This window comes from Mirounga leonina, unplaced genomic scaffold, assembly GCF_011800145.1.
Source record: "Mirounga leonina isolate KUSES-001 unplaced genomic scaffold, KU_Mleo_1.0 Mir_174, whole genome shotgun sequence".
Taxonomy (NCBI): Eukaryota; Metazoa; Chordata; class Mammalia; order Carnivora; family Phocidae; genus Mirounga; species Mirounga leonina.
Genome location: NW_023270451.1, coordinates 44,901,250 through 44,915,021, shown reverse-complemented (window position 1 = coordinate 44,915,021; position 13,772 = coordinate 44,901,250). Strand labels below are relative to the sequence as shown.

Sequence of the window (13,772 nt, the reverse complement as noted above, 5' to 3'; positions counted from 1 at the left end):
AAAATGAGGTTTTGTAGAGAGTGGGGCTGGGTGTGTGAGCACTTCAGGTAGGTCTTATGAGCCATGGTGGGGATTTCTAACTGACACACAGTGAGACGGGAACTCAGTGGAGGATTTGGAACAGAGGGTGGTCTGACTGGTCTTGGGCTTTAGACAAATCATGGGGCCTGTAGTATGGAGCAGGGAAGCCTGTCAGCAGGTTCCTGCAGCCTCCAGATGAGAAATGACAGTGGTTTCAGCCAGGCTGAGAGTAGCAGAGGAGGTGAGAGAGAGCAGACTGGGGACACATTTCACAGGAGGAGCCCCAAGATTTTTCTGGTAACTTGGATGTGGGAGCAGAAGAGAAAGAAGCCAAAGATGACTCCAAAGTGTTGGGTGTAACAAAAAATGGAGGAGCGGTGAGCACAAAGTGGAAGGAGGAGGAGAGAGAGGGCTGTCAGAAAAGCTAAGTGAAGAAGTGCTTCATGGGAGGGAGTGATGGATTCTAGCTAACACCTCTGACCGCTGGCTTTGGCAACATGGAGGTCCCCTGGCAGCCTTGCTAAGGGCTCTTTCCATGGCGTGGTGGGGGGAAAATGTCTGAGAGGATAGGAAGAGAGGAAGTAGACACGGCACTGGCTGTGAGAGGAGCAGAGAAATGGCCAAGGGGCCAGGGTAGGTCAAGGGAGATGATTTACAGATGTGACAACACTTTTGCCGGCTCAGAGGAATAAAGGAATAATCTAGAAGGACAGGAATAACGGTAAGAGAGTGGGATGCTGGAAGACAGCTTATGAAGAAGAACGGCTAAGGTAAGTACAGGGCAGAGGTCCTTCCTGCCCTGCTGCCCTCCACAAAGGCAGAGATAAATGCTCGGCCACTGGCAGTGTCTACGGATTCTCTCGGTCTTGGAATAGCTCATCCTTTGATTTCATGACATGAACCATCCGGTACTGTTAAAGTGACTGCAGCACTTGCTGGAGAAGTTTCTTTGCTAGTGGAAACAATGGTGGCTAGTTTTGCCATAAGTGTAAAGTAACTATTTTAAAATAGGAATTGGACTACAACAAGCTATCACTGCACACCTATTAGGATGGTTACTATCAAAAAACCAGAGAACAGGGGTGCCTGGGTGGCTCAGTTGGTTAAGCGTCTGCCTTCGGCTCAGGTCATGATCCCAGGGTCCTGGGATCGAGCCCTGCATCAGGCTCCCTGCTTGGCAGAAAGCCTGCTTGTCCCTCTCCCACTCTCCCTGCTTGTGTTCCCTCTCTTGCTGTGTCTTTCTCTGTCAAATAAATAAATAAAATCTTTAAAAACAAAACAAAAAACAGAGAACAACAAGTGTTAGTGATGATGTGGAGAAACCCTTGTGTGCTGCTGATGGGAATGTCAAACAGTGGGAGTGCAAAATGGAAAACAGTATGGTGGTTCCTCAAATAACTAGAAATCAAATTACCGTATGATCCAGCAATTCCATGTCTGGGTATATACCCAACAGAACTGAAAGCAGGGACTCCAAGAGATACTTGCACACCCATGTTCATAGCAGCCTTAGTCACCGTAGCCAACGGTGGAAGCAAGCCAGCTGTCCACTGATGGACGAACGGATAGGCACAATGTCATACATGCATACAAGGGAATATTACGCAGCCCTAGAAAGGAAGGAAATTCTGACAGATGCTACAAAGTGGATAACCTTGAGGACATTAGGCTAAATGAAAGAAAGCCAGTCCCCAAAAGTCAAATACTATATGATTCCACTTATATGAGGTACCAAGAGTAGTCAAACTCTTAGAGCCAGGAAGTAGAATGGTGGTTGCTATTTCACGGGTTTAATGGGTACAGAGCTTCAGTTCTGCAGGATGAAAGGAGTTCTGGAGACGGGCTGCACAACGGTGTGAATGTACTTAACACGACTGAGCTGTACACTTAAACATGGTTAAGATGGAAAATTTCACGTTATGCATTTTTAAACCACAATTAAAACTCTATTTTTAAAGGAGGTGGGATGTAAACAGATTTCTAACCAGCCACTTTCCCACTGAACTGACTGTGATCAGGATCAGGTTTCGCTGGGAACACCAGACTGAAATGTTAAGTTTGGGTGTCTGTCTCTCCTCCCTCTCTCCCCCAAAAGGTGAATTTCTTGAGGCTGTGTCAGGGCATCATTTATCTAAATTTCTCCAGTGGGCAAGGGCCTCAGTAAGTATCTGTCAATATGATGATAACTTCACTCTTTCTATCATCACTATGTTAATAAGTATTTGCAACCTATGCAATTATTCCCAAAGATTCCTCCTGATAGGATGTTTTTTTCCTACTTTATTGCAGCACAATGCACAATGCACATAACATAAAATCTACCACCAGTAACCTTGAATACATTCACAGTGTTGTGTAGCTATCACCTCTGTCTAATTTCAGAACATATTCATCACCACAAAAAGCAACCCATACCCATTAGGAGCCACTCCTCATTCTTTACACCCCCAGCCCCTGGCAACTGCTAAATCTTCTTTCTGTCTCTAAGGATTTGCCTGTTTTGGCTACGTCATGTAAATGGAATCATACGACAGGTGGCCTTTTGTGTCTGCATTCTGTCACACATCATGATGTTTCCAAGGTTCATCCACGTTGTAGCATGTGTCCGTACTTCATTCCCTTTTCTTGTCAAAGAATATTCCATCACATGGCTATACATTTTGTTTATCCGTTCATCAGTGGATGGACACTGGATGTTTCTACCTTTCAGCTACTGTGTTTATGCATGAGCTCTTTTTGAACCCCCGTTTTCAATTCTTCTGAGTGTATACCCAGGAGCGGAATTGCTGGATCCTATGGTAATTCTACAATTGACTTATTGAGGAACCTAACGCATTTTTAAAACATTAAAAAAATTAGGTAAAATTATCCTATCAAAGAAAGAAAACAGCTAGTACGTGCAGGGTGGAGACAGGGAAGAGAAGAAGTGGAGAAGCCACGCATTAGAGTGTTTGTGCTGTGTGTGTGTGAGGAGCAGAGAGAGAAAGCGAGCAAGTGGGAGGAGACAAAGGCAGAACTGCGACAAGACAGCGTGAGAACACACTCATCCGACAGAACCAGACCATGAAGATCTCCAGTCTCGGGGAACCAGGTCAATGGGGAGCAGGAGGAAAACTGTAAGAAGAAATGTAATCAGACAGGCATGAACTGTATCAGCCTCACACTAATAGAATTACCAAGGTTCTACCCTACGGCTCACAGGGACGGCAGGAACATGCTAATGTAATTGTGCTCGGAAGCCACAGGAGGATTTTATGCCCTCCAATGCCGCATCAATCTAAAACCACATTTTAGTTTTGAAATCGCAAATACCCTTTCTGGTCTGTAGGATGTCAGTTCACTTAGCAGGTTTTCTTTTCCTTTTATTTTTTAAAAGATTTTTTTAATTTACTTGACAGAGAGAGACACAGCGAGAGAGAAAGAGCACAAGCAGGGGGAGTGGGAGAGGGAGAAGCAGGCTTCCCACCCAGCAGGGAGCCCGACGCGGGGCTCGATCCCAGGAGCCTGGGATCATGGCCTGAGCCGAAGGCAGACGCTTAACGACCGAGCCACCCAGGCGCCCCTTCTTTTCTTTTCTTTTTTTTAAACTGTATCTTCCCGAGCATCAGATTATTTTTGTGTGTGTGGACACTGATTTGATTATTTCTCTGAGATGAGAGGAATAGAGCACAGACTGTCAGCTGTGCTCTCCTGGTGAGCTGTGCGAGGCATGGCCTCTCTTACGTTCTCAGGGAGGAGACTGGGCACCATGGGCTCAAAATGCAGCGAACTTTAGAATTTACTGAGTCTGAAGGTTGAAGGACTGCATAGCACACTACTGAGACAGAAGTGAGATTTTGAAGAATCTGCTTTTCTGGAACGGTTTAGTGTTGAGATCAGCAAAATATGGCCAGCAGACCAAATCCAGCCAGCACCTGTTTTTTGTAAACAAAGTTTTATTGGAAGACAGCCATACCCATTCATTTATGTATTGTCTATGGCTCCTTTCCAGTCAAAACAGCACAACTGAGTAGTTGTGACCGAGACCATATGGCCCGCAGAGCCTCAAATATATCCTTTTTGGCCCTATAGAGAAAATGTTTGCTGACCTCTGATTTAGGGCAGGAGTCAGTAACTGAAAAGCCTCCAGGGACCAGGTGTCACATTCACCTGTTACAGTCTGGGTATAACAGAGAACGGTGGGATTTGTGGCATGAACGTGGCCAATTAACAAACACCTGCTTAGGGAAAGGAAATGAGCCTCGCAGGAGTGCTGACAAGACTGACGCTATCTTTGGCCCTCCATCTCATGCTGCTCCTCTCTCCTTCCTCTGTCTCAGTTCAGAGCAGTAGTCTTTACATATTATTTAAAAAGCACACAGGGTCACTTCTCTCTAAATGTGCAACCCCACAGGCCAGCAGAAAAAGACCTGCCCAGGCTGATTCCAAGAGGACCTGTGAGCTGAGCAGGGAGAAGGCTCAAGCTCCCTGGTCTGCCTGCAGGAAGCTGAACCCTGGAGGAGGGACTTCGCCAAAGTCCCTCTGAAGGGAAAGGGTCGCAGAGCCCAGTTCATATTCTTGGGCTATCCCAGGACACGGACGATTTTCCATGCTAGCGCACAGATGTCTGGGATTGGGGGCCTGACTCCTGTTGTTGGGTGGGAAACACCCTTACTCCATGTTGTTGCCTCTGTCCCTGCTTACCAGCTACTGACCAACTGGATTGCTTCAGCGCTGGACCAGAACTGCCTCACGTGAACTAAGAGGCAGCTCTGCTGGGTGGTTAACAACCTTGCTTTTCTTTGCTTTCTGTTTTCCGAAAGTACTTGCCTCCTGCCCTTTCGGTCCTGAAGGATACGCCCGCCTCTTCTTCCACTCTTCGGGGGCTAAGTAGGTAAGCAGAGTGAAGGCCTCTACTTGGAGACTGGCCACATGATGAAATTGGGAGAAGTCAGGCTCTCAGCAGCCTGAGGTTTTCAGACTTGGCTGGACCCTGGAATCAACTGGCAGCTTTCTTTTTTTTTTTTTTTAAAGATTTTTATTTATTTATTGGAGAGCGAGCGAGAGAGAAACAGCATGAGAGAGGAGAGGGTCAGAGGGAGAAGCAGGCTCCCTGCCGAGCCGGGAGCCCGATGCGGGACTCGATCCCAGGACCCTGGGATCATGACCTGAGCTGAAGGCAGTCGCTTAACGCACTGAGCCACCCAGGCGCCCAACTGGCAGCTTCCAAAAATACTGCCACGTGGGTCCCTCCTGCATATTTTGATTTAGTGGGTCTCGGTGCAACCTGCCCTTTGGGATTTTTAAAAGCTCTGCTGGTCATTCTAATGTGTATTCAAGGTTGAGAACCACTGAAGGACATTCTCCACTTCACAGTCTGCCAGGGTTCGGAACTGGGGTTTTTCAGATTCTTCTCTGGTTATTAATACAAAGCTCCTGTATCCCATTTTGCTGTTGTCCTGGGGTGGTTAGCTCCCTTGTCAAAAGCCCTAGGAGGGGAGGGATAAGTGGTAAATCAAGGCACTCAAATCCAAAGCCAAACAATGAACTCTGGAGTTCTGTAAGAAGCTTCTAAAGGAATCCTTGGGGCCAGGACAAGTAAGTGTTCAGACACTTCCAGAAGTATGAACAGCACTGTATTCTCCCAGTAGTACAGTGAAATCATGACATCATCTTCTAGGCAGCCTGTAGCCAATCAATGCACACTACACAATTCTGGAGGGTCAGGGAAAACCAAGAGGCTTCCCAAGGTGGTACTTACTTCTGGGGATCTTGCTGGGGTAAATCTTCTGGCATGGTTTATATTCATCTGGAGGAGGAAAGTCTTCCACAGTATGAAATGTGAATTTAGATTCAAAGTCATCTGCACACGTGGAAAATAGCAAAATTACTCTGGTTATTGTGAGACCCAAGTTTTGAAAATTTCCAGGAGCACCCAGGTTTGCCTGCCCAGTTTTAATGGCTGGGCTACTTCCCCTTAAGATACCCCCATCTACCTCTCAATTTTTACTGCTTAGCTCAGACAAGGGGAATCAGGAAACGTGAACTCAACAGACTCTCCCTATCACCCCCCCCCCCACCTTGCTTTGACCAACATCTTAGGGAAACTCCTGAAGGGAGAAGTGCCATGAGCTATCCAGGGTCCAGAGTCAGAGGTGGGGAATGTGACAGCAATAAGGGACCAGCAGAGTCTCTGTGGCCTGAAGCTAGTCCTGAGCCCCTGGGGAGGGCTTTGTTTGGGAGGGGTGAGCAGATGAAAAGTCCTCACCTTGGCTGGTGGGAAGGAACATGGCTTATGTCCAGTGGGGGACCTGGGCTCCCCAAAGCAAACAGGATTTTCCCTGTGCTCCTGATTGCAAGAGGAGACTTGTGGCCTCTTTATGAGCTGAGTCCCTGCTTTGGGTCTGACCCCAGAGAACTTTCCTTCCTATCCCTGTATTTTTGCCCTAACCGTCCCTCTGTCTGGTGGGCCTTCTATTCATCCTTTCACCTTTTCCAGACCACTCTATTCTTTCTACTGTAATCCAATATGCATGGACTTCTCCATGGGGACAGAGACACACACACACATACACAGTTTGAATGTTGATTTTCTTCCGTCTTTCTCATCACAATCAGAAAGTTAGAGAATGAGTCCTGGAACCTTCCAGAAAGCCTCAAGAGAATCCTTATTTAACACAACTTGTAGGATGTTTTGCCCTAGAGTGAGCTTCCTGTTCTTGTAAAGCACGCCACCCTGAAATGGTGGGCTGGCATACTCCCTCCAAGGGCCAGGGGAAACCACTCCCTTACCGGCAGCCAGCACAGCACAAGGTGGGCTCACTTACCAATGATATGCAGGCTTCCGTTCCGCAGCTGACCCCCAGGCTGCTGTGTCGGGGTCCAGGCTGGGGCCTGCTGGCTTCTGCTTGAAAGCTCCGTGGTGGGTGATCTCGCAGGGGGTGCTGGGGGTGGATTTAGCTTCCCCCCACTGGTCCCTTATAGAAAAGATGCCAGTGTATTCAGATACAGGAACAGGGACAGCAGATGCTATAACCTCCTGGGAGAGGTGAGGTACTGAGGTCTCTGGATGTCATAGGATCTGGTGGATAAAAGGGCTGCCTCTGGGGCTAAGCTGCTTGGGACTGAATTCCAGCTCTCCTGCTGAGATAATGACAACCTCTTTGTGCCTCTGTTTCCTCGTCTGTAAAACAGTACACACACCTTCTAGGGGTGTTGAGAGGGCTGAATGAGTAAAGTGAAGTGGCACGCGGTAGGGTTCAGTCAATGTGAGCTGCTGTGACAATATGAGCGATGACAGCAACCTTCAGGAATAGAAGGCACAGCTCAAAGAGGGGAACCTCTGCAGAGTCAGCAGAAAGGGAAGGGCTGTCTGTAGGTGAGGCGCAGAGGGAGGCGAGGCGAACAAGCTGTGGGGCTTGCTCCTGTCCCCGGGGTTCTGCTTACCCGGGTTCCCTGCATTGCAGACCCTCTCTTCTCCCTCCAGTCAGCCTAAATCCACCCCACCCACCACAAAATGTCCACCATTACAACCTCTTTCTGCCTCCCCCCGCCCCCCCAAATCTAAGGCACTGTTTTTCTTTTTCTCACCACCCCGTGAACACTTCAGAATCACAGGCGGCTCACTGGGACGAACGCTGGCCCTTATGGCCACCAGTCCATTGAAAAGAGAATGTCTCGAACCTTACCTCCTGTGACCAGGAGCCTTAAGAATATCCTTGCCCTTTGTACCAGGAATTCCTTTTGAGGAACCTGCCCTTTCAAAATATCCAAAAGTGGATGACAATTGCTACAAAAGTGTTTCCTGAAATATTAGTCACAATAACAAAAAATAGAATCAGTTTAATACTAGTAATCTGGTAAATGCCGATGATCCTATTAATATGCTTATGAGTAAACTTTAACAACTTGACAAAACTGCTTATAATGTAATATTAAATTAAAACAACATAGAAAATTGTATATTCAAAAATAGTAGTAACTTTATAAATCTGTAGATATTTTTGAAAAAAAATGAAATACCCCCAAATATGACAGCTTTTATTTCTGGGTGATGTTATTGTAGGTGATGTCAGTTTCTTTCTATTTGCTCTACAGTGAGCTTGTGCTATTTTTAATTTGAGGAAATACATTTAGGAAACCTTCTGCATGAAAAGATTTTCTTAAAGACCAAGGAATATGTGTGCATGTGAGTGTGGATGTGTGTTGGGGTGTGCGTGTGTGGATGTGGTGTTTATGGGCACGTGTGGATGTGTGGGCGTGGATATGTGTGTATGGCTGTATACTTTCCATTTGGAAGGACACCAGAGATGAACGAAGCTTCCCTGTAGTGTGGAAATCAGTTATGGGCATGCATGCTCAATCCAAAATCCTCTCTGCTAGGTATGTAAAGGAATTATTCTTAATATTTGGCTCGAAATACAGACCCTTAGTTTTCTTGAGTCAGCACGAGAACATGCCAGAAAGAAGACAGAAGGCTGCTGCAATCTGCCGAGGGCCAGTGCAGACTGTGGCTGGGAGCCAGGCTGTAGTAACTCAGGCAAAAAGTACACCAGACACCTGGTTCTGGAAACAAACTGCACCCACAGCCCCCTCCACTGCAGACAGGAGATTCGGGTGTATGAATGATGAGAGTCAGAATAAATAACCCTTCTCTAGAGCTCAGTGCTGCTAGGCCCTGCTCCAGCAATCACAAGAGGTGGGAAATATTGCTGTCCCCATTTTACAGATGAGGAGAAGGAAGCACAGAGAGGCTAAGTGATTGCCTAGGGTCACACAGCTAGTAATTGCAAGGTGATCAAAGCCAGAATGCCTGGCCTGTGGTCTGCATGATCTTGGACAAGTCTTTCAGCCTCCCTGCGCCTTGGTTTCCTGTCTCTAACACGAATACAACATCAAGTCCCATACAAGTTTTACTGGGCTCCATGAGGGGCACTGATAGCTCTGTTCTAAAACAAAATCCAAGAGTTAAGACATCTCAAGGTGTTCCCAAGTGGCTCTGCTCTAGGAGCAGGCCTCTGGCTGTGTCTCTAGCACCTTCATAATTACTGGCAAGGGTTCAGTGATCCTCGGATGCGGCCACCCTGGACCAGAAGACTGGTACTTACCTGGGCCTCGGCCGGGCCTCTTCTTCTGCAGGAATGGCTGGGATCCTGGAGGGGCTGGTGGCACCAGCAAGGCCTGCATGCTGGACTTGGGTGACTGGGCCTGGAGGCTGGGAGACTTGGGGGGCAGCAGGAGTGGGGCTTCGCTGTTGTTGTTGTTAGCTCCTGGCAAAGGAGGCATGGGCACAGAGGACCTCGGGGTACAGGAAGCATAAAGAGGGGGTGGGGGTGGCGGAGGGGGTGGGGCGGGAGGCTCCCGAACATCTTGGGCAGTGAGCCCGGGATACCCACAAGGTGGGAGGAGAGGGAGTGGGGGTGGGATGGGTGGCAGGTGCAAGGGGGCCAGCTGAGGCTTCATGGCCTTGTCACTGAGAACAGAGGCCAGGGGGGGTGGGGGTGGCGTTGCGGGATGCGGTGGGGGTGGAGGGGGCGGGGGCGGTGCAGAGGGGAGAGGGGGTGCAACCCCTGGGGGGTTCCCTTTGGTGGGCGGGCCAGGTGGGGACACCAGTGGAGCTTTGGTGGGGGAGGAAGGGGGCAGGGGTGGGGGTAGGGGTGGAGGAGGTGGAGGCGGGGTGGGAGGCGGTGGGGCAGGCACGCTGGGGCGAGGAGGGACTGTCCTGGCGGTGCCATGAGCCTCGGAGGCATTGCCTAGCCTGGGAGATGCAGGAGGGTTAAGTGGGCCACTGAGAGTTTTCGTGGGAAGCCGGGGAGAAGGTGCGCGGGAGCCAGGGGCCTGCCCTGTCTTGCCACCTGGAAGTGAAACAAGTTCTGAGTCAGCTCAGAGACAGCAAGGAGAAACCCAAGTTTGCGGACAGTGATGACAGACGCCGTCCAGCATGATGTCCGTGAACTGCACGGCGGACGCTCTCATCCTGCAGGTTCACCCAAAGCCTCAGCGGCAGCAGCTCACAGCCCAGGTCAGGCCGCCAGACTGTGGTGCAGGACCACTTTCCTGTTCCATCCCACCTCTGCCCTCACCTGCCAAGGGCCCAGGAATCTCCCGGCCCAGGGCACTGGGCTGCTCTGACCTCCTTCGCCCTTCCTCATTTCAAGGCCACCCTCACACTTATTCACCACTCCCCACTGGGTCAATCCAGTTGGAGACCCAGCCCTCACATCGTGGTTTGGATCTTCAGGTGTACCAACCGGAAGCTCCTTGCTAGGGAGGTTTTCCTCATTTCCAGCATTACTTGAACATTCATTTTCTGTGTCAAGATCAGAAGATGAATCATTCCTTGTATAAGGTCACTCAGAAGTCAGTGGGAAGACACCCTGCCTTGGGGATCCAGGTCCAATGACCTCGAACCTCCCAGTTCCATGGCCTCTGGAAGTTCCGAATTTCTTTTCCGAAAGACATGCCCATTTCCAACAGGTTCTCTGTCTCCTGGTGTCCTGGCTTCCTTTTCCCACAGATCCACGAACCCCAACTTGAAACCAATGCCTCTTTGGAACTCAACAATGGCACACTCCTCAGCGATCTGTGTTCGGTGTGCTTCACGGAAGACTGGGGGGAGGTGCTCCCTAGGAGGCGCCTCGTCACTCTTTGCACAGAGCCCCTTCACTGTACTGTTACCCCTTGCCCCTTCGTCCCTCTCTCGCATGGAGAAGAATGTTCCTCTCCCCGTTTACTAAAGCATGGAAGTTCTGCGATCACTGCATCACTGTCCACCCAGGAGGCATGCTAAAATACCCCTTGCAAACAAATACAGTGCTCTCCCGAATGGAATTCCGGGGAATCCGTCTTTTCCTGTTCTCCCACCCTTATATTTTATTACCCCTCTGAAAACATGTGGAGAACACGTGAAAAGATGGTTGCTTCTCCTATCTACAGCTTCCCGGGTGTTGCAGAATAAAAAACACAGCTTTCAAATCAGGTTATAAACCCCAGCATCTGGTGGCGGTTCTGAGCTTTTCAGCTGATGAGTCTCCAGTTGTGTTTACCCAACCAGGTGCAAGATCATACCCCGGAGGACTTGATGCCGAAAGCCAGGCCAATCAAAGTGAGGTGTGGCGGAGGGGACGCTGGGGCTGAAATTCAGTGGGCAGGATGGCAGCATCTGGCCTTCCCCAGGGATGGCCCTCATCTGGCTAAGAGGTGACAGTTCTTGGCAGCACTACTCATTGCAAGTCTCAGCTACGGAATGGCTGCTCTTGGGGCAGGGCGATAATGTCGCCATTCCTCTGTGGAGGGTTTTCTTTGCGGCCGTTCCAGAAGAGACAATGTCTTCCACTCTGTCTGACTTGATTCCCCTTGGGATCAGCTGGCTGACCGTGACCAGGAGGGAAGGCCCCCCACCTGGCCTTTCCAAGGACAGGACCGACCTACCACCCGCAACTCTAACGTTAGACATTTTATGTGAGGTTTAGGGCAGGTGTCAGGCTCAGAGATTCCTGCCTCCAAGCCTGTTTCCATAGTCCACGAGATGAAGATGGAGGACCAAGGCAGTCCCTAACAAGGCGAGGCCCCCCTATATGCCTACTCGCTCCATGAACTTTAAAGGGCTAACAAGTTTGAGGAGCAGGATCAGCCCCTGAGTAACCACTGCAGACTTCTGAAGTGACTGAGGACACACCATGTACCCAAGACTCAAAAACTCTTAGAATGAGTCAGTTAAAAGTGCAGAAGCGGGCGCCTGGGTGGCTCAGTCGTTAAGCGTCTGCCTTCCGCTCAGGTCATGATCCCAGGGTCCTGGGATCGAGTCCCGCATCGGGCTCCCTGCTCCGCGGGAAGCCTGCTTCTCCCTCTCCCACTCCCCCTGCTTGTGTTCCTGCTCTTGCTATGTCTCTCTCTGTCAAATAAATAAATAAAATCTTTAAAAAAAAAAAAATTAAAAAAAAAAGTGCAGAAGCTTCTGTTTACTAAGCAGCCAAGCAAATGAGAAGTGGGCAAACCTATTTTTCCTATGACATGAACAGCAGAGGCCAGGTAGGCACAAGTCCTCATTTGGCTTACGCTCATGCCCACTCCAGGATGCGGCAGAGGGCTGGCAGCACGCGTTTCAGGTGAGACCCACAGACAGAGGAACTAACTGTGTCAAGTGCAGGCCAGGAAGCCCGGTAGCACGGGGCCAGCGGACAGAGCCAAGGGAAGGAAGTGCCAAGGGAAGGGAGGAGGCTTTCCTTCATAACACAAATGCTAACCCTAGAAATCCAAGGAGAAACACAAAAGGAGACCACAAAGCGGGTGGGGAAAGGCCAGCTCGAGTGCATCAAGAGCCTGAGGGTTATCAAAAGATGAAATACGTCTTCTTCCTTTAATCTGTGTATGTTTCCAGAAGACCTTAGACTGCATGGATGTCTCATTACACATTCCATAGAACCGAGTAGTGTTACTCATCCTATCTTATTTTATTTTAAAGATTTTATTAATTAATTAATTTATTTATTTGAGAGAGAGTGAGAGAGAGAGAGAGGGAGAGAGAATGAATTGGGGGAAGGACAGAATGGGGGAGGGAGAACCAGACTCCCTGCTAAGTGGGGAGCCCTACACCCGGTGATCCCAGGCCAATCCCAGGACCCTGGGATCATGACCTGAGCTGAAGTCACATACTTAACTGACTGAAGCACCCAGACGCCCCCCCATCTTATTTTTAATTATCACTCCTTCAGAATGCTAAGCCAGGATGACATTATGACTTTTGAAGACATTTTATGGCTGCATTGCTGTAAAGACAAATATAATCTTTGACTCTAAAAGTTCATGTTTTTTTTTCTGATTTAAAAAGATACCCAAACATTTTCATGGACCGCCAGAAGTACTGTGAGCACTAGCCTCTGTGCTTTCTGGGCCTAATGGCTCTAAGCAACCATGCTACCCACTCCCACATTCCATTCAACAAATATTTACTGAGCACCTACTATGCGTCAGGCATTTTTAAGGCAGTGAGAAAAACATAGTTCCTGCCTTTGCAGAGCTTACATTTAGAGGGAGAAGACAGAAATAAACAAATAAACCAGTAAATATATGTCAGATGGTGGTAAGTAATACAAGGAAACTAAAGGTAGAGGGGATAGGGAGTAAGGGAGTGAGGGTGATATTTTATATGGGTTGATGAATAAAGCCTCACTGATAGGTTGATCAGGTGCCCCTTGAACAGAGACCTGAAGGAAGGGAGAGAATGAGCCACGTGGACAGCTGAGGAAGAGTGTTTCCGGTCAAGGGAGCAGTCAGTGCAAGGGCCCTATGGCAGCAATATGCCTGGTGTGTGCAGGAACAGCAAGGAGGGCCAGGTGGCTGGAAGGGAGGGTGTATGCTAGCAAGAGTCAGGTAGGCAACAACATGAGAGAGGGAGCAAAGGCGGAAGTCCTTTTCTCTGAATGACCAGGAAGCTGATGGAAGGAGAGAGAGGACAGCCATGGTCTGTCTTACTCTGACATGGCACCCAGTCCATGCATCTATTTATTGGCTCTGTCCGTGAGCTACCATCCTGTAGCAGGCATCATCAGCCACTGCATTACGGATTTCCATCTCCTCTACAGAAATTAATCCTTGTTTAACAGAGTGGCTCAAGCATCGGACATTTGTGTCCTAGTGTTGACAGACAGGAATGCAGACGAGCTGGCTTCCTTTGGCTGGTCCTTGTTAAAACTGACTGGGGGCTATTTCTCCTACCTGTACTTCAGTGAAGAGAAACTAGTGGACATTTTATATCACACAGGATGTTTATT

General features: G+C 49.0%; 2 protein-coding genes across 3 annotated transcripts in view; one reads left to right on the top strand and one right to left on the bottom strand.

Moving 5' to 3' along the window:
• The window catches only part of WIPF3 (WAS/WASL interacting protein family member 3), a 28,818-nt gene that overhangs the window by 7,693 nt on the left and 7,353 nt on the right, over positions 1-13,772 (bottom strand). Inside the window, exons 4-6 of the mRNA XM_035021404.1 lie at positions 9,108-9,854; positions 6,828-6,977; positions 5,762-5,863 (exon numbers count right to left, since the gene is read on the bottom strand). Of these exons, the coding sequence (XP_034877295.1) occupies positions 5,762-5,863; positions 6,828-6,977; positions 9,108-9,854 (999 nt within the window). The remainder of the gene's footprint in view (positions 1-5,761; positions 5,864-6,827; positions 6,978-9,107; positions 9,855-13,772) is intronic.
• Positions 1-13,772, top strand: part of SCRN1 (secernin 1) — a 113,448-nt gene that overhangs the window by 96,163 nt on the left and 3,513 nt on the right. The window lies entirely within an intron of this gene.